General features: G+C 29.7%; 1 protein-coding gene across 1 annotated transcript; it reads left to right on the top strand.

The window, feature by feature from the left end:
* The first annotated feature begins 8,764 nt into the window (after window positions 1–8,764).
* Window positions 8,765–13,244, top strand: LOC103848883 (cytochrome P450 78A5). The gene is made up of 2 exons (XM_009125705.3): window positions 8,765–12,268; window positions 12,371–13,244. The coding sequence occupies exons 1-2, from the start codon at window positions 11,261–11,263 to the stop codon at window positions 12,986–12,988; spliced, it is 1,626 nt and encodes a 541-aa protein (XP_009123953.2). The 5' UTR covers window positions 8,765–11,260; the 3' UTR covers window positions 12,989–13,244.
* The last annotated feature ends 8,258 nt before the right edge of the window (window positions 13,245–21,502 follow it).

Below are 21,502 nucleotides of genomic sequence, written 5' to 3'. Positions count from 1 at the left end.
TTTTCAAGGCTCCTAAGACAAATGTTGTAGTATAAAAGATTGTCGAACCAGTTCTGAGGGATATCAAAGCACTGAGAATGCAAGTACTCACTTAATCTAAGTGCAACCAATGATTTAGATGGGTTTTAAAACTATGACTAATTAAAAGGAATAACTAAATGATACTTTCTTTACTAAGGGAAAAGAGAACTCATGGGCATAGGGATTAGACCTTGGGTGATCAAGTATCGAACTAAGGATGGCAAATGATCAATCAAACTATCAACCTTAAGCCTAGACACAATTCTAAGCAAGCTCTATGTCTAGATGAATGCTCATTTGCTAACATATCTCAAACATCAAATGTCTTTGGTTGAATAATATGAAAGCAATCATTACTAACAAGTCTATTAGCTATCTTAGCACCTTTAACAACAAATGTCTTTGGCAAAGTATACTAAAAGCCCAGGAGAGTTGTCTCGGGCATTTCATCGAACACCTTTCGGGTGAGAAATGCCTAAAGATCAACAACTGAGTGGCCAACTCAGATGATGCATTATGATTACTCTACTAGCAAGGAAATATGAATGATCTACACTAAAACATCCTAGCTCTAACCTAATCACCCTTAATCTCCCTAACCCATGAATTCAAAAGGTGATTACTCACTAATCTCCATGATTCCTCTTAAACCCATATTGGATTTCAGATTAACCATGTAGAGAAATATATAAGAAATCAACAAGAACACAAGAACATAACAAATCAAAATCCAAGAGATGAACTTCTCAAGAGAGTTTTTGTGTATTTCTCAATAGATAAAAAAGATCAAAGATGGTCTGCCTCTGGTGGCTACAAAAGATGTTTAAAACATAGGTTTTAGAAATGTAAAACGTGCATAATATGGATTCAACTTTCAAGACTCCGATACTTTGTTTTGTAAAAGAAAATAAGTAAGTGACTAAGCTAATATATTCTTTGACAAATATAAAAAAACATAGATTTTTTTTTTCGTGACAAAGTTGAGAATTTTGTAAAAGTAAGTTTAACATATAAATTTTCGTGACAAATATGAAAAAGCATAGATTTTTGTACAATTTTGACAAAACAACTCAAAACATATTCTCTAATGTCTTAATAAAATAATATTTAAGAATACAATAATTAAATATATCAATTCAATAAATTTTATAATTTATAGAAAAAACAATAACACAACAAATTTTGAAACATTTGTTTAACCTATCGATTTCTTTTCATGAGAATCCAACTAAACAAGATAAAAAAACAATTAGATTTACTTAATTACCATTTTATTCAATAATTTCAAATTGTAATAATGTATCTTTTTGAAGTTACAAAAAAATAATGTTCTTTCTTTATTACACTAGCATTATATATAGATTTCATATACACAAATAAATATAATATAACAACATAAACTTGCTTTCCCTGATTCATATGAAAACTTTTTAAGTTATCTACCAAAGCAAATTAATTAAATCAATCAAATTGTTAGAATACAACAAATTAATATATAATTTTATTTTAAATTAAATTATTTAAAAAGTGTATTTTCGTTAAAAACAAAATAATAAATAAGTAAAACTGATTTGATGGTAATATTTATGATATATATATATATATATATATCATGAGAAAGAAATATAAGATTAATATAGAAAAAAATCTTAAATACAAAAAACTCTAAAATTAACCAAAAAAAACTAACAAAAATTAAACTATGATATCAATTGAAAGTTTCTTAGACAATATTAATAAAATATTTAAGCGATAATTAGACAAATTTGATTTTTTTTGCCAGCCAAAAGTTTATTATTAATTAGCATCAATTATTTCAAGATGTTTAAGAAATGATTGACTTAAATGATATATGAACTATGAATAGTAATACTTTGTAAAGCTGACTTAGGTAACACATCTGCACATCATTTCCAGTCCTTTATAATGCCTAAATTTAATTTCTTCAGAGCAGTTATTCTATAAAATGTCTCCTTCGAATATTATATGTCTATAACCGAATCTCCAACATGAGACAACTTTGTTTAAAAATTAAATAATTTCATTTTTCTTATATTATATAATAAATATATATTATTTACTGATAATAAAAATATAGTTATTCATCTATCACAAATATCTATGCAAATATGTGAATCAAGTACAACAATCAAACAACATAATGATTTCCACAAAGAAAATTTAAAAAATATATTTATGTTAGGTAGTCTTATTTTATATTCTTTAAATAATGTAATACAATATTATACATTATTTTTTAAAAATTGAGAATTACATATATATCAGTTAGACAAATTAAGCGATAATTAGACAAATTTGATTTTTTTTGCCAGCCAAAAGTTTATTATTAATTAGCATCAATTATTTCAAGATGTTTAAGAAAGGATAGACAAAAAAATAAGATGGACATAAATGATATATGAACTATGAATAGTATTTTGTAAAGCTGAGTTAGATAACACATCTGCACTTCCATTTCCAGTCTTTTTTTATGCCTAAATTTAATTTCTTCAGAGCAGTTATTCCACAAAGAGATCGTATGAGATATTGTTTTGATATTCAGATTTGTTTTTTGACTATTAAGAAGATTGATAATGTCTCATTCGAATATGATATGTCTATAACCGAGTCCCCAAGATGAGACAAGTTTGTTATAAAAGTAAATAATTTTATTGTTCTTATATTATATAATAAATATATATTATTTACTGATAATAAAAATATAGTTATTCATCTATCATAAATAACTATGCAAATATGTGAATCAAGTACAACAATCAAACAACATAATGCACAAAAAAATTTAAAAAAATATATTTATGTTATGTAGTCTTATTTTATATTTTTTAAATAATATAATATAAAATTATACATTATTTTTTTAGAATTGAGAAATACATATAATATCTTATCCGCGCGTAGCGCGGTTAAAAAATCTAGTTTATTTTAAAACTGCTATTTCACATTGTATTATTAATATTTTTATAATCTTATATCCCTGTCCTAGTGTTATTTATTACCACTATTATATGCATCGTACTATTATTTCTCCCGAATATTTATTGCTTTATTAGTCTCAAATTCAAAATATAATAATCTTACTGCTCTAATACATACAAATGCATAAAATCAAGTAAACATATACAAAAGTAAAATACGTTAGCATACATTTTTCAAAACGCTTGGAAATATATTTATTTGATAAAATAAAACTGTAAATGTTGTTTATAAATATGATGCCAGAACAATAATATGATGGAAAATGTTTACATAACTCACACGACCCGTAAAATACTAAGAAATGTTCTTAATCATTTTTCGGTCCTATACCTTTTTCACAATTTTATATTGGCTATAATCTTCAAATTTATTTTATGAATAAGAACACACACAAACTTCTTGGAAAAAGCCACATGCATTTTATTTCCTGTATAAATTTGCATGGTAATCCAAAAACTTCAATCGAAAACAAAAGGAAACGTAAATTTCTAAGCAAAACAATAAAAATATCATAAGCCGAAACATCATTGGCTCCACTTAGCAAGCTGAAAACTATCCAAAATATAAATCACCATCTGAACCTTAAACGAAAAATTCATTAAATTACCACATTTTAATATTATTTTTCATGTTTGTTTTAATTATATTTACTTTTCATTATAAAGAGTAAATAAACACTTATAACTCTAAGTTGACTAATCTAGAGTTTAGATTTGAAATGTAAAATTTTGGAGGGTGGAGTTTAGGATCTTAAAAATAAATAAATATTTATTTGTTTTTTAAAAAAAAATTAAAAATAGTTTTAAAACGAATTTTCGAACTTCAAAACAAAAACTCAAATAAAAAATTCAGAAAATTATAAGAAGTTCAAATTTAAAAATGTATAATTCGAAAAATATAAAAATTTGTTTTTATTATTTATTTAAATAATTATTTATATTTCTATATCTATAAAACAATGATAGAAATTTTTTGACCTAATTAATCATATTTTGTACTTTGGTATTTGTGAAAATATTCTTCAAACAAAAATAAACATGAATATGTTACCAAACATAGGGTAAAAGTAGAATTTCTCCATTTTATATACTCGAGTTCTAAAAAAATGAATACTCGCCCTCGTTTTTGATTTATTAGTCATAAAATTTAGAAATTTATTTTCATACAATTTTGTATGTTGTATAAAAGAATAATTTGCAAACTAACCAAATTTTCATTAAAAATAAAGAATATAGGATTGTTGTTATCATATTTAAATCCATAATAATTTTTCATAAGTTTTGGCCGGTATTATCTTTTTTTTTTTCTAAATTTTCGGTGAGAGAGGTGAGAGAAAGATAGGAAAATGATGTCATTGACAATTTAGAATATACAGACAAGATAAAGACTGAAATGTTAAAAATCAAATTAAACATATAACATTACATCACTGAGTTATATACAAAAACTCTGTTGAACAAACGGTGAAACAGCAAAACAAAATCAGCGAAAACCTTTTTTATAGATAAGACATGATTAACCTTTTACAAATAGTACATAATACATGTTCTATTCTATTTACATAATTTGTGTGTCAACTGTTCCACTTACATAATTAAACTAATAAACTTGAACATCATATAAAAAATAGTATAAAAATTTACTGATTTGATAGATAAAAACTCTCTAAATAATATTAATATAAACCTTACATCTAAGTCTCTAAATAATATTAATATAAACCCACCCATCATTAAATACTAAATTTTAAATTATAATCAATAAACTCTAAATTCAAATATAAAATATAATATATAATATATACTTATAATATTTAAAATAAAATTGAAGCTAAATTTTTTACAATAAAAATAGAATGAAACATATCAAATGATATTGTACATATTACTTTTTTCTTAAACACATAGTACATATTAGTTCAAATAGAAGAATATATTAGAAAGTAGATTAGGTTTATCTTTGAACATCGAAAGTTGCTTTCAATGAGTATATGTTTCCAATAGTATACTAAACAACGTGAAAACTTAGACCAAAAAACAACATGAAACAAAATTATGAGTTATGCCCTGCATGTGAAGATACTCTTCCATCATGCAAAATTATGCAAATGATAATATAAATATAATGGGATAGACTAAATAATATAATACATACTAATTAAATTAACAAATAGTTTCCAACGGATTATTCTCAGTTGGTGAAGATGGTTTCAGAACCAGAAGAATAACCAGCTTTTGCAAATTATTTGAAAGATATTAAGAGTCTGAAATAAAGTTTCTTCCGCTCAGAGATTATCTATGTACCAAGAACACAAAATACAAAGGCTTAGCACGCAGTGCCTGGAAACAAACTTCTTTCGTCATTCACATGAATCTAGATCTCCCGGTGTGAATCACATAGTCAACATAAATCTGTAAAGTTGTTGACAAAAAAAAGTTTAAAACTAATATACTATGTCAAAATATGACATAAATCAATCTCATAGTCGATTTATGAAGATGTGATGGTGGTTATGAAGAATCGGTGGATATATAGGAAAAATGCAGTGAAGATTACGAATTGGTGGTTGTTGTGCTGACTATAATGATGGTGGACGTGGTGATAGATGTGGTCATGAAAGAGGTCGGTCATGAAAGGGGTGATGGTGATTACGGAAGAGATGTTAGTTGTTACAGAAGAAAAAGAAGTGGTTGAAGCAACGGTAGAAAAATTTGTGGTGATAGTAGTTACAGCAGTGGCGGCAATTACTGAAGTGGCGATGGTGGTTACGAAGCAACGAATGATCGTAGTTTCTATAGAAATCGTTATCATAGATATAAAGAGGCACTATGATCATGGTCATGGCGATGATACAACAGTAAATGATGACATGATATATGTGGATATGAAAGAAAAGTAATAGTTAGGAGAATGATTTACTGAAAAAAATAACAAAATGAAAAAATAAATAAAAGTTGAGGGCAATATAGTATATATTTTAAGAATGTTATAAAAGTTTTATTTTTTTAGCTAGATTTCTAATTATAGTTTGTTTGAACGCTAGTAAATATAATTTTCCTTGTATAAAACCATCTCCAACCCATCTCTATAATAGAGATCTCTAAAATAGAGAAAAAAAATAGAACTAATGTTTTTGCTCCAATGTGTTCCTCTATAATAGAAGAATGCTATATTTGCCTCTATAAATAGAGGAATGCTATTTTTTCTTTTATATTTAAGGAAAAAAAATAGCATTCCTCTATTTATAGAGGCAAATATAACATTCATCTATTATAAAGAAAGACATTGGAACAAAAATACTATTTTTATTTTTTCTCTATTTTAAAGATCTCTATTATAGAGATGAGTTGGAGATGCTCTAAATGTGTGTTTGAATATTTAGAGGAAAGAAAAAATCCATATGTAAGTTCTTAACCCTATGGCAAACAAAGGGGAAGGGGAACCACTAGATGATGAAAGGAGAAGAATGATAGTGTCAATTTGGTTATGTTCGAACCGAACTAGAAGTCCTTTTGCTAGTTAAGGGCATAACTATAAGATCTCGTTGTCCCGACATCGACTTGACTGGCTTCTTTACACTTTCCTTTTTCTTTCATTTTTTGTTCTTACATATTTATTCCTACGCGTTACTCTTTAAATCCTTTTGGGTTCCACAAAGAACAGCTGTCAATAGTAAATATTCTCCTGATGCTATGTCCTTTTCAGTGAAAATATATAAAACATACACCTTTTCACTTAAAGACTGTTTCACAGTTTTCAAAAGTTTTAACTCTATTTCTATGTATCAATGTATTTTGTTGGTCAATGTCAGTGACAAACAGTTGAACTAATTTCAGAAAGTTGTCATATTTATATTTTCAAATATATTCAAAATACATTATTTATTTTAATACCATTAAACAATAGTAATTTGATAAACAGATTTTTAAAAAGAAATGTAATTTATATTATTAAATAATCAAAAGGTTTAAAAACTATTTTTCTAAAACATATACCTTTACAAAACGAAAAGTATGTGTACAATAAAATATTATAATATATCAAAAGTTATATTATTTGTTAAAATGAGTAAAAGGTAGATTAAAACAAATATAATAAAATTTTAATATTGGCTTGTAACTAAATTATTTGATTAAATAGATGTTTCATATTTTCAATTGTGTTATCGTGAAAAACGATGATAAATACATATCAAATGTTAAGACTTACAAGCATGGGATTTGAGTTAATGAAAGAGTTAGTGCACAAGTAATTAAGAGGAATTCAAGGTAATGAGCATCATTAAGATATTCCTTGTATTTTGTTTTTGTTTCGGAAGTGTGAATATGGAATTAAGCCAACACTCAAAGGGAAGATAAACGCGTAAATTCGAGTTACTATTTAGTAGTAAGTAATTGTGAAAGGAATTGGACTTCGCTGTCAAAAAAATACGAAACAGTAAATTAAGCAGTAGAAAGTAGCTGAACGAAGCAGGCCTGAGCCAGCTACACTAGACTACATAACTCAACCCAGAGCTTTTACGTATAAAATTGTCAGCTTTCTTTAATTTTCTTTCAATCATCACTCCCCTTTTGTCTCCCCCTTCATTTTTTTCTTTCTCTACATAAAATCCTAGTACAAGTATTTATCCTCTCCAACCTGTAAAAGAAAAATAAAAAATAAAAATAACAGTGTAATTGTACAATAAAAGATTTTACAAAAAAAATCAAGGACCACGCGAGCTCCTAAAGATAAAATCACACGGCAAAGATATTCTTTTACAATTATGATATTGATATTGACTCCACTACTGATTTGACTCCATCCACGTGTCTCTTCATTTAACTCGTTTTAATACAGTACTGTAATTCTTAAAAATATCGGGATGGTGAAATAAAAGTCTCGAACATTTGAGAACAGAGAACAGAGAACAGAGAGATGGCCCTCAACGCATTTGCCAATTTGCCATAAAAACGATCAGACTTTTCCAAAGGAAAATTATTTCTGTTCTTCATGTGAGCACGCCTTCGCCATACAGTTAATGCCAGATGTATAAACCCCACCCTTTTGATCTATACCTACATGTATGTACTCATATTTATTAGTGGAAAGCAAAAAATAGTACAATTTATTTTGGTTTTACATTTTGATTGCATAAAGCAAAATGGCGTCAATCTTTAAAAGTTTTAATTGATATATAAAAAAACTGTTTCAGACGTTTTTAGTTATCTGCAATTTTTTAATCCAAAAACTCTTATGTATTATTAATAACTTCAAAACAAAACGATTTTTTATTTAATCATATTTTATTTATATTCCAAAATATAATAAGGAGTAGTTAAATTTGCTGTATGATGGAAATACCGATTATGAATTTTGTTCTATAATCAGTTTTATTTGTGATGGTAAGAGTCTTGATTTCATGGTTTACCAATGGAGTTAAAGACACTACTATTGGAAATATGAAGATAAAAATGTTCAAAAAAATGAAGAGAAATATTTTAACAATTATATATTAAAATAATAATGAAAAATAAATAGATATCTCAAAATATGATAAAATCCATTCTTAGATGAAAAATTATTGAGTATTTCTTATGTTTTGAAATATCTATTTTTTACATATTTATTTTAGACCATCTTTATTCTTTAATATATTTTTCTATTTTTACTACTAAAATAGAATAATTTTAAAATAGAGATGTATTTTTCTCCGATATATTTCCTATTTTTTTTATCTTTAAAACAACTATTATAAAAAAAATTAGAATTATTTTCTTACTATTATAAAAATAAAATTTACCCTATTAACTTTTAGTTTTCAAATAAAATTATGACTTTGTTTAAACTAAAATTTATTTAAAAGACAAATAGATAAATAAAATCTGTGATTCCATTTCTATAAAAACTATATTTTTCTATAACAAGATTTGTTTTAGTTATAACTATAAAATTCTAAAGTTAAAAAACCATCTTAAAATAAAACTTTTGATTTTATAATAAAAATAATTTTTACCTCTATATTTAAAAGAATAAATAATAATTTTTATTTTATTTTATAGAAAAAATAGAGATAGTTGGAGCATATTTTTCTTTATTGTGAAATTTAGAAGTGAAATAGCAATGTGCCAGAAATGCTGATGTACTGTCTATTTCACAAGTATATAAGTAATGTTTTAAAAATACAAAATTATAACACTAAAATATTAACACATCCGTACCATCAAAAGAGCTTTGGTAGAAGTGGCAAGGACGGCTGATTCTCATTTGGATTCTCTTCTCTAGCATTGTTTCTTTTTCCATAATACTAACATTATACTATTTATTTTCTATTGGTTAATTAATTACACCCACTTGTTTTAATTTTATAAGGAGCGCAATGAATTCCAATCAGATTGTTTGTATAACTAATACAGTATCATCAGCTCTAGAAAACAAAAAACTTTACAATCTAATGCCAAACCAAATTTGTAAAATACCTACATGCTTTTCATTGTCTTTAGACCTTAAGAAGACAAGTCAATTCTTTACATTCTTATCTAAAAGGTTATGTAAGATTTGAGCTGAACGGAGAGTTTCTTCTCCATATAGACGCTTCTTCCTTCACACTAGATCATATGGATGGCAGCCTGCATTGCATATCTAACACATAGCCTCGACTTAGAAATCAAGTTGCGAACCCGAGAATGATTGGACATTCTCATTCCAAGACGTTGTGTGATTCTTAAGTAGTATACATTTCGTCAGGTTGCACCAGATCCAAAAAGAGAATTCACAGGAGAAGAAAAAATGGTTTCTAATTTCAGCCAGGTTGTTACAAAGCACACATTGAGTTGGTATAACCATGTTCCATCGCACTATACGATCCGCCGTACTGATCCTATTATGCATTGCGAGCCACGTTATAAAGGAGTATTTAGACGTAGCTTGAGGAAACTAAACAACTTGTTCTCAAACACACTTTTGTTGTATCACCCTAACAAGCTCTCATATCTCGTACGTAGAGAACATTGTGTGATAATCAGATCATCTTTTCCATAGGTTAACATCATCATCCTCCACCATTGACTCTCTCGTGCAATCAATTATGTCTTCAACTACATTATATCTCTGAACTCTGTGCCTCATCCTCCTATGTTGCAAAATCACATCACTCAGCGTGGTATTGGAACTAACTCACATATCAATGAAGCCTCTCTCACCAAATATATCAAACAAAACTCCCACATTCGACAAATGATCAAACCAAAATGAAGTATTCTTCCCATTTTCAATTTGCTTTTTGTAGAAATTTCGAACTATGCTTCTGAGTTTAATAAGCTTCTTTCATATCCATGAACTTTTATTTTCTCTAACCTTAACCTCATAGAAAGTTTTTCTCCGCTAGCAAATACTTTCTAATCCATTTACTCCATAGTGACTTACCAGAGAGTAAACGCCATATCAATTTTAGACTATTCATAAAATTAACTTCTTTCAACCTCTCCGGATCTAGACCACCTTTGATCTTTGGCTTACAAACATCAGACCAAGCAATTTTTGCTTTAGAAGTTTTTAACTTTTGGCCAAACCAAAGAAATGCAGCACACAAACTTTTTGTTTCTTTCAAATATCGATTTGGAAGTCTAAAAGCCGAAGACCATAAGTTAACAATGCTCGTGATAATTTTCTATGTATGAAAGAAACTATCTTCACTTTGTTTCAAAATTATGTGTATGTTACAATTGCATTTTCGCTATTTATCTGAACACTTACCAATCCATAAGCTTTTACAATCTCCCACACAAATCATATGAATCACATTGTACGGCATGCTAATAATTTATCAAAAGAATTATTGCTTCCTGTTAGAAACACTCCAAAAACATTATAAAAAGATTATCAGAGTAACACAAGAAAAATTATCAAACAATTTTTAATTTAGGTTTAACAAAAATTTGACCAGATGAAAAAAAAAATTTGACCACATGACAATATAATATAATCATAATAACTGAATTTAAATGACGATTCTCACATAACTTTTTTAAAAGCGATTTTCAAAACAATTTCGTAAATAACAAAATTACAGCAATATCAAAGAACTAGTCCACCATTCTGTGGTTCCATCAGTAAAAGCTATCGACTTGCTTTTGAGACAACATAATCAATGCTAATACAACTTTTAAGCATTTAAGCCAGCATTAAAAACCCTAAATAGTAAATTTAATAAACTTTCAGCGATGCAAGCAAGTGACCCATCTATTTAAACACCCTCCCCATGCACATCATTTCATATCTTCATCAACTCCACAACACTTCTCTTTGCTCTTTCTGCTTCCACTACTTGCCTAAAATGTCTCCTGAAGCTTACGTTCTGTTCTTTAACTCTCTTAACCTCGTCACCTTCGAAGCCTTTGCTTGGCTATCGCTTTTCGTAGCCACGGTTGCTATCTTTCTCTCACCAGGTGGACTCGCATGGGCCTGGACCAAGTCCTCCAAGACCCGTGTTTCGATTCCCGGTCCGTCTGGTTCTCTTTCCATCTTCTCCGGTTCAAACCCTCACCGCGTTCTCGCCGCGCTTGCCAAACGCTTCAAGGCCTCTCCTCTGATGGCGTTCTCCGTTGGGTTTTCACGTTTTGTCATCTCCAGTGAACCGGAGACGGCTAAAGAGATTCTGAACAGCTCTGCTTTTGCTGACCGCCCGGTTAAGGAGTCAGCTTACGAGCTTCTGTTTCACCGTGCCATGGGGTTCGCGCCGTATGGTGAGTATTGGAGGAATCTGAGGAGAATCTCTTCAACGCATCTTTTCAGCCCGAGAAGGATAGCGAGTTTTGAAGGTGTTAGGGTTGGGATCGGTATGAAGATGGTGAAGAAGATCAAGAACGCAGCTGGCGATGGTGATGTTGAAGTGAAGAAGGTGATTCACTTTGGTTCGTTGAATAATGTAATGACGACTGTTTTTGGTGAAAGCTACGATTTCGATGAAGTTAATGGGGATGGAAGTTTTCTGGAGAGGCTTGTGAGTGAGGGTTATGAGTTGCTTGGGATATTTAACTGGAGTGATCACTTTGGTGTTCTTCGCTGGTTTGACTTCCAAGGAGTGAGGAAGAGGTGTAGAGCTTTGGTCTCTGAAGTCAACACTTTTGTCGGTGGAATAATCGAGAAGCACAAAATGAAGATGAACAACAATAACCTCAATGGAGAGGAGAGTGACTTCGTTGATGTCTTGCTTGGCTTGCAAAAGGATGAAAAGTTGTCTGATTCCGACATGATTGCTGTTCTTTGGGTAAGCTGTTTTTCTTGTGGATAAAGTTTCAACATATGTGAATTTTTGAATATTTGTTATCTAAAGTTTTTTTTTATCTTTTTTGTGTGGAATTTTTTTTAGGAGATGATATTTAGAGGGACGGACACAGTTGCGATTCTAGTGGAATGGGTGCTTGCAAGAATGGTATTGCATCAAGACATCCAAGCAGAACTCTACAAAGAGATATCTTCTGTTACAAGTAACAACACTAGGTCCTTGTCTGATTCCGACATCCCAAAGCTTCCGTACCTTCAAGCTGTAGTCAAAGAAACCCTGAGGCTTCACCCACCAGGCCCCCTCCTCTCGTGGGCCAGACTCGCTATCCACGATGTCCACGTGGGTCCCAACCTTGTCCCTGCAGGAACCATAGCTATGGTCAACATGTGGTCCATCACACATGACGCCAAAATCTGGACCGACCCTGAAGAGTTTAGGCCTGAGAGGTTTATTGATGGTGAGGATGTAAGCATCATGGGGTCGGATCTTAGGTTGGCTCCATTCGGTTCGGGTCGTCGGGTTTGCCCGGGTAAAGCAATGGGTCTAGCTACTGTTCATCTCTGGGTTGGTCAAATGATTCAGAATTTCGAGTGGGTTAAGGGTTCTAGTGATGTTGACCTCGCTGAGGTTCTCAAGCTGTCTATGGAGATGAAGAAGCCGTTGAAGTGCAAGGCTGTTCCAAGGAATGTATGTTTTGGTTAGTGGATTCGGTTATCTGGCGTATCGGGTCGGGTACTTGTTTAATTAACTACTATGGGTAGTATCTTTTAATAATTAATAATAATTATGGTTGGGGAACTGGGAAGGAAGTTAGGGTTTTGGCACTTGGGTCGAACTTCTTTAGGGTTTTGGTGTCGAGTTTTTTACCTTGTTGTGTGTTTGCTTCATGTAACGTATCGTATCCCGTACCCTTTGTTTTCATGACTTTTCAATCATATCTATAAAATTGATTAGCTAAGTTTTAAGGCATACAAAATATCGTACTATATTTACAACAAAGAAAACAAGAATATGGTACTATATCTAGCAAAAGTCTCTTACTATATTTTAATATCGGATGCTATCTTCGCCATATGTAACAACCCACAATACTTGATTAATACGTTGAAACATTAGTTTATTCAACTAACACAATCATTGAATTTGGATATTAATGTAGAACCAAAGTAACAAGCAAAATTTTACTCCTTATCAAAAGAAACCAAAACATTGTTCTCAAGAGCCTAGCCTCCTATCGAATCGAATTGATCTAAAAGAATTTGTGAAATCATAAAGCAGTCCAAGAAGCTCGTTTGAATCCTCATCGGAGTTAACGAGCTTAATCTGGGAGAACATAGAGTTCTCAGATTCAACGAATTTTTTTTTTGATTTTTCCAAGATCGAAGTTGAGTTAATTAGTTGTTAGCCCTCTAGGCAGGGGCAGATCCAACAAGTTATTGAGTATAGGGCATATATTATAAAATCTATTTATATTAGGAGTATTACATAAATTCTAAGTTAATTACTGAAGGAAAACACACAAATTAGTGTGTTGCACATGCTACACCTGAGCTCTTTTGGCGTCCGCCCCTGCCTCTAGGTAAATATAAAATAGAGCAGTATGAAATTTGCAATAGAAGATCTGGCTGTATAAAAAGATCAGATGATTTAATTTTTATTACTCAAGAGTCATTTCAAAAGTTGAATTTTGCTAGATATGATCACTGATGAAAATGTCACTTGTTCATGTGTTAGCATGTTATCAAGATGATCGACATGTCTACCATGTGAGTGAATAATTGTGGTAAAGTTAGAATTCCCCCTTGGATATTAGGCTATCTGAACATAATAAATAATATGATACTAGATCGTTGAGCGATTCTCTTCTTACACACATGCTGATCCATCATTACGACATGATCAAATTTTCAAATTAGAAAAATGGGAAGAGTCTAAAATTACACCATATATCTTATGTACAGTTGTGAAATTCATTTCTTTGGTTTATAAAGCATTTCTAGCAATATAAGTGGTCTATCTACTACAAAATAAAAACAAAGTACTCTTTACTGATCCTCACAAAAATCCTCTTTACTGATGCTATATCTTTTTTTTTAATTATTCACTAATTAGATTTGTTTTAATACGGTTTGTTTAGATTTAAGTGGTTAATTGTGTCGTCAAACGGGCAAATTAAACAGTTTAAAAAGATCATTAGATAGATTATTATGTGTTGGTTTTGCATTTGATGTGTTTGTTTTATCCCCTGGGGTTTTTATCTTGATGTGAGCTTAATATGAATATCGTTAACATATAGCTGAAACTACTTTTAAAATGAAATTAATATTAGATATTATAATTTTGAATTTAGAGAAATTACAAGGTTCAACTCAAGACTTCCTAACAATTAAAAATATCTGATGTATATACAATAAATTGTGTAACTAAATATGTGATAATTATTATAATGAAATATATTTAGAAATAACCAAATAATATCATTTCGTTATAATTGTGTAGTGATACTCAAAATACAAAATTTGTTATTTTCATATAGAAAAACAACATGTAAATATGTAACAGAGAAATATAAATTCTACTATAAATTGTGAGAAAAATGATGATATTCGTCTCAACATTGAAATCGTATTCTCTTTCACACATCTACTATATAATTATAGTCTTTTTTGCAAACTACATCCACTATATATCAACCGCTGAATTAGACGTTAGATGTTAGGTCTCAGTACCACCTAATCCATCAATTTTCCCCAACGTCGTTTTTTTTGTTCTTGTGAATTGTTACATTATCAACCACATATTCAAAGGTGCACAAAGTAAATTTTAAATGTGCTAAAATGACGTAGACAAACAATGAGAGAAAATATAACAATCATAAATTCGATATATTCTTCTCCTTTGTTTTCTTTTCTCGAAGAATATTGTTTATCCGATAGGAACTCAGCACCATTTAAAGTTTACACTAAAATTAATACTATCAACATAAATGTTTAATGTATTAATGGATTAGATAGAATTTATGACTCATCTGTATTATAATACTCCTACAAGATCGTATCCTCGACGTTCCTCTTTTTTTGTTTATGAATCACGTTGATTAACTATTCATTTTCCTTTAACAAAACAAATACTATTCTTTTTGTGTGAAATTAACAACTAATGTGTACTCCTAATAATATATACTCGAAGAATAAGAGCATATATGGGGAAATCCATCAGGAAATAGAAGGATCATGCTTTGCCACCTTTTGACCAAACCAATGCTTTGCCATATTGCTGTACGTATCTCGTTTTCTTACACCTTTATATATCAATAAGTATTATGTACAGAAGTATTATTATGTTAATAAAGCATACAGTGTTTGCTTTTCATAGATCAATTCATTTTACGTCTTGTAACACATTTAAACAAGTTTTATGGTCAAGACACATTTAAACAAGTTTATCTAAAGGTATTTACCCATTGTATTTGTATTTTTTTATCGTTTCATGACTACAGTATTTGGAATAAATTATTGTAGAATTAGATATATGATCTGGAATGTGAGGACCGTGTGGCGTATTCTTATTATCTTTCAAATCATTGAAAGATTGAAATTTGATTAAAACCTATTTGTTAGCCTTCAACTAAGGATTAATTTAAAATACAAGAGGATAACTAGGGTTTTTAGGCTTTTGGAAAAGAAAAGACATATACCTTTTATAATAACCAAAGCGACGTACTGTGATCAGTTCAACATGTTTGGAAATGATTGTTTCAGCTGTATTGTATTCCAATTCGATATAATAGCGTTCTTTATGAGTTACCGATGGTTCATACAAAAAAACGTTATATTTGGAAATAATTAGTGAGTATAAAATATTACGTAAACGGTCGCATTCTATACTTGAGCATCTCCAACCCAAAACACTATTATAGTGTCAAGATTACACTATTTTAGTGTGATTTCAACACTAAAATTTTTTTCATCTCTAATCCAACTTCAAAACACTATTATAGTGTGATTTTTACACTAAACATTTCCAACCCAACACTAAAAGTTACACTATTTTAGTGTAGGATTATAGTGTTGCACTAAAATAGTGTAATTTTTAGTGTTAGGTTGGAGATGTTACACTAAAATAGTGTGAAAATTACACTATAATAGTGTTTTGGAGTTGGATTATATATAATTAACGGATGACATGGGACATGAAAACGTTTTGATTGAAAGTGCTTTACACTACATTTTCGTTAGTCCAAAATAAGTGCAAGTTGCTTTCCTTCCCATCTCTTTCTTTCTTTAAATTTTCCATATTCCCTTCCATGATCTATTCTTCGTCTCCTTCATTGTAGATATGACTGATTCACCACAAACGGATTGGAACCAAAGAATCGATGTTAGTAGACACATAATCGAAAGTGACAATTATGTGGTTGCAAAATATATGCTTTGTTAGAAGATTCACATAAGTTCTTAAATTGTTGGATGCCCTCTTAACCAAAAATTAGGTAATCTGGAAAATATTTTCTCTTGGTTGTGACTTTGCGAGTCGATATAATACTTTCAAATACTGAATATATAATTTGGAATATCAGTTTAGTATACCATTATGTTCCATTTAAAAAGCTATCCTGTCTACATTTTTATGTTCCAAGATATTGAAAGCTCTTCTTCAAGCTAGCTGCCACACTCTGTATTGGGCATCTGATAAATGAATTTATATAAAATTTCCAGTGCCTTCAATTAATTTTAAATTTCTACGATTCAGTTTTCCAAACTATCTAGCATTATCATGATATACAAATGGGCTGTGAATCATTAGTCATCTACTACTCTGGGATTATATCTGCCTCTCATTGGGCAAGAGAATTGGATCCTTTGTCTTAGCTAGGGTTGTAGACATTAATTAGTTCATCAGTTATTTATGCTTTTGTTGATCTTCAAGTGGCTTAATTAATGATTACGATTCCTTTCGTAAAGCTGATTTTAGATGCTTTTGTTAAAGCCAAATATTCACTTGCAACTTATATTAATCACGAGTTAACATTTTTAAATTACATTAAACTCCAAAAAGGCTATGTATTTTCTGCGCCACTCATTACTCAATAGCACTCGCAGGAATTAAAAAAAAATCTATTACATATGTGAATACATCGGTCTGCCACAAGTATGGCCGAGTATATCTGTAAATCCTTTTAGTTTCAAAAGATCGTTTACATCTATATTATTAATACTGAAAATACGCATTAGAATTGTTTGAAGACATAGATACCAATATAAATGATAATTGTTTGAAAAATTGACAATTGAATAAAAAAGAAGTATAATGTCTTTTATTAATTTTATTAATATAATTACATTAATTATGTTTTCATATTTCACTCAATTTGATAATTTCATTAATTATATTATTTTAACAATACATCACATCATTAACTATATTACCATAATAATAATAATACAGATTTTTATTTATTAGTTTTCAACATTAATTTTGTGCAAATTATAAAATCAAAAATGTAAAATAATTGAATTTTGCATATGGTTAAACGTTCGGTTTAGTTTGTTTAACTAAATTCTTTTTTATTTTACTTTCAACCGGTGGAAAAATGCGTAGCCAAAAACATAATTCAAAGACGTATTTTTGTGAATAAAATAATAACTTAAATCAAAATAATAAAAACATTTTACATTTATTGTCCCTTTGTTTTCCTGTCCATATAATTATTATACTAAATAAAAAATTCTTTCTATTTCACTTAATTTAGCCAAATATATAGAAAGTTCTTTTTATCAGTTTATAAAATCAGTTAGGCATGAATATTGACTATCAATTTAGATACATATAGTTTTTTTCGGCATCTTTTTTTTTTGATATTAGGTTTCCCTTGAATATTATAAATTTATGGGTGGATTTTGAATTAGGTCTTTCTAGGTCTGGATGAGTTCGGTTCTGATGTATAAAAACCTAAAAATATCTAAATAACAAATGTATCAAAATAGAGTTTGAATAATTGTATTAAAAATAACTATATTACCTGATTTGGTTCAGATCTTTTGAATACAATCCCCTATATATTAATAGAGAAACATTTAAAAAATTATAATATGTAGTTTATATTAATTAAAAAAGACTCTGCTAAATTGTCACGTAATTAGAATGATAATTTTGCTTAGATGGCGGTTTCAAAATTAATTGAGAATTTTGTTAGTTAAAACTTAAATTGCTAGGGAATGTTATATCATATAGTATGTCCATTATGTACCACTCATTTATCAAATTGAATTCTTTCCTTAAATAAAACCTACGGAATTACCTAATGTGATTAAGATATATATGTCAATTAATGATTTTAAATAATAAAGATTTGCTAACAATTTGTATACTTTATATCATTTTTGTTTAATTATTTATTATTAAAATAAATTACATAATTACATTAGTCTTATAACAAAAATTTAGATTTTTTGTATGTGTTGTATTTTGAATTTTTCAAAACGAGTGTAAATTACTAAAATTGTTAAAAGTCTCACATAAATTTTTGTGATCAAGGTTTAAATTTTTTTTATAATAAAATACAATGATTATAAAATAATATAAATAAATAATTATATTTTAATAGATGTTTCTGTTAATATATATATATATATATATATATATATATATATATATATATTATGGTTTAAATTAAACCATATATATATTATGGTTTAAATTAAATTATATACATCATATGAAAATACATACTTGTATTTTGATATCTACGTTGAACATATATTGAAAAGTTAATATTTTAATTTTGAAATCTTTATTGTTTTCTTAACTAACTATAAATTATTGAAACCACTAAACATTCTACATTAAAAAAAAATCGTTGATGTAAACTTTTGCTACTCAAATATGTAAATAATCATAAAATCATATGAGTAAAAACTTCATTTAATAAACATCCATATTAAAAGTATACTATATATCTATGTTAATATCATTTAAATTTAATTATATATCATATATGATAGATAAGATTGACTGTTTTAATTTATTTACTCTAAAATGATTGCGAATAAACAAGAGCTATCGTTTGATTTATATGGGCACGCCAATTTATTACATAATAATAATTGATTTCTTAGTTATTTAATATATAATTATTATTTTATTATTTCATAATATGCAGAAAAACATAAATAAGTAATAAATATAAAATATTTATTCTGCTCAAGTAATCTTAACCTAAGTATGTATCTCTTTAATAATTTTAAATCTTAAACGTTTTCTAAATCTCAAGCCAAAACAAAATAACGAAATGAGAATAAAATAAAAAATTAATATTTATATCGAGCAATAACCGAAATGAAAAAAGCGACAAAAAAATGAAAAAAAAAAATATTAAAGATATTTAAGATTGGCACGTGAACGTAAACTTCTCATACTCATAATTAACTTTTAAATTGCTAAATCATGATATAAAACCGAGCTCTCATATTTTCATTGTAACGAAATAGTAGGTTTGAGATTCTTCGGCCTAAACGTTAGGTTCTTATGCGATAAATAATTTTTTGACCTTAAATATTTTTTAAATGGGATCAGCTCATCAGTAAACAAATTATTTAGTTAACAAAAAAATAAAAAAAATTATTTAAGGGCCAAAAATATTTATTCGATCAAGAATATAAATTTTATTTTTCCATACGATATTTCTTAAATAATTTTTATATAAATTTCTAGTTAGTTATATTATGACATGTCTAAAATATATGACAATAATTATAAAAATTAAGCATTAATGTATAAAAATGTAAGGATCAATGTTCGTGGTGCCCAGATCAATTTTTAGAATTTTTAGTGTGTCGTAATAAATTTATTTCAGATAAATATCTCATTATTTTTTTTCTTGTTGAGTGATCGTATGTGCTCTGATAAAGTATTTTCGTCTTTCTTTTTGTTTTATTAAATGAGAAAAGATGGGTCTTCTACCTTAATCTATGTGAATTCTCTGATTTAATCTCCATTGTTTTTATTTTTTCTTTTCCTTTGATGCACTATCTTCAGATGTTTTTCTTTTGGTTGTACCTATATATAATATAACATACCTATAGCAATAACTATGATTTCAGATTTAAAATTCTTAAACTTGCAAGTTTTTATGAACATGGCAACTTGGTTTTGACAAAATTACACGGCAATTTGTTTACTTCTAGGGCTGACACGGGCATAACCATCTGGCCATGCCGATCACCACCGCTACGCAATTATCCATCGAGAGTTCTCGGATTTAGCCACCGCGTTTGATTGCAAATTCTGTTTTGGTAATGCAAATTCAGTTTTTTTTTTTTTTCCCGCCAAGTTATTTTTATTAATAAAAGGGACTAAGCCCAACAACAAGTACCGGGCCAAAGCCCAAACCAACTACTAAACTTAAAGCCCATCACGAGAGGGCATACACAAACCAGCTAACCGGGCCTACGGCCCAAACCGAAAGAACCCCACTACGCGGGCCGGACGCATCCTTGCTGACCCATGCGTCAAGGAGACTGGACGCGTGTTGAGATCTCGTCGTCAGCGCGACACGCGTCACCTATGCCTCGACTTGACCATCGCCGCATCGGAGCCCCGCCGGAACACCACCACCATACACCTCGTTTCGTCGGAGCTTCAATACCGAAAGCCTCCACCGAAACCGAGCTTTTCTTCAACGCTTAACCATTCTGCGGAGAGCTTCATCAAACTCTTCTAGATCTCATCCGCCAGAAGGAAACCGTGAGCCACTGAAACCGCACCACCAAAGACCACAACGCAACTTCATACGCCACAAAATAGTAGCAACAACCCACAAAACAACGGGTCTCATAACCGACAGGGCATAGCTTTGAAAGCCTCCACCCTCGGAGCCAAGAGCCGGCGAAGACGGAGCTGAGTAAGTCTCCTCTTCCCGGGAACTGAAGCCGGAGTCGGTGGATCTGCGAAAGCCTCCACCTCCCGGAGAAGGCCGGCGACGACGGAACTAGGGTAGCTTCCATGTCCCGGAATCAACACCACGGATCGACGAACCAAGTTACTCACGCCAGCACCTAACCCGACCGCGTCTTCCCTCCAGACACTAAACCACCGTAGAAAGATGAACCAGATCCAGAGCTTAGACAAGGCGATCGTTGAAGGACGGCGAAGAGAAAAGAAAATAAGGGAGCTTGATGGAAGAAGACGGCCTCCGGCGACGGCACGGACGCTCAC

This window comes from Brassica rapa, chromosome A06, assembly GCF_000309985.2.
Source record: "Brassica rapa cultivar Chiifu-401-42 chromosome A06, CAAS_Brap_v3.01, whole genome shotgun sequence".
NCBI classification, from domain to species: Eukaryota; Viridiplantae; Streptophyta; class Magnoliopsida; order Brassicales; family Brassicaceae; genus Brassica; species Brassica rapa.
The sequence above is the reverse complement of the archived record's forward strand: the minus strand, read 5'-3'. Positions and strand labels throughout refer to the sequence as shown.

What these genes read in the sequence shown, in the direction of transcription:
- LOC103848883 (XM_009125705.3), top strand. Translation starts at nt 11,261, where the DNA reads ATGCACATCATTTCATATCTTCATCAACTCCACAACACTTCTCTTTGC. An exon ending in ACATGATTGCTGTTCTTTGG is followed by an intron (nt 12,269 to 12,370) that starts GTAAGCTGTTTT and finishes AATTTTTTTTAG; the next exon opens with GAGATGATATTTAGAGGGAC.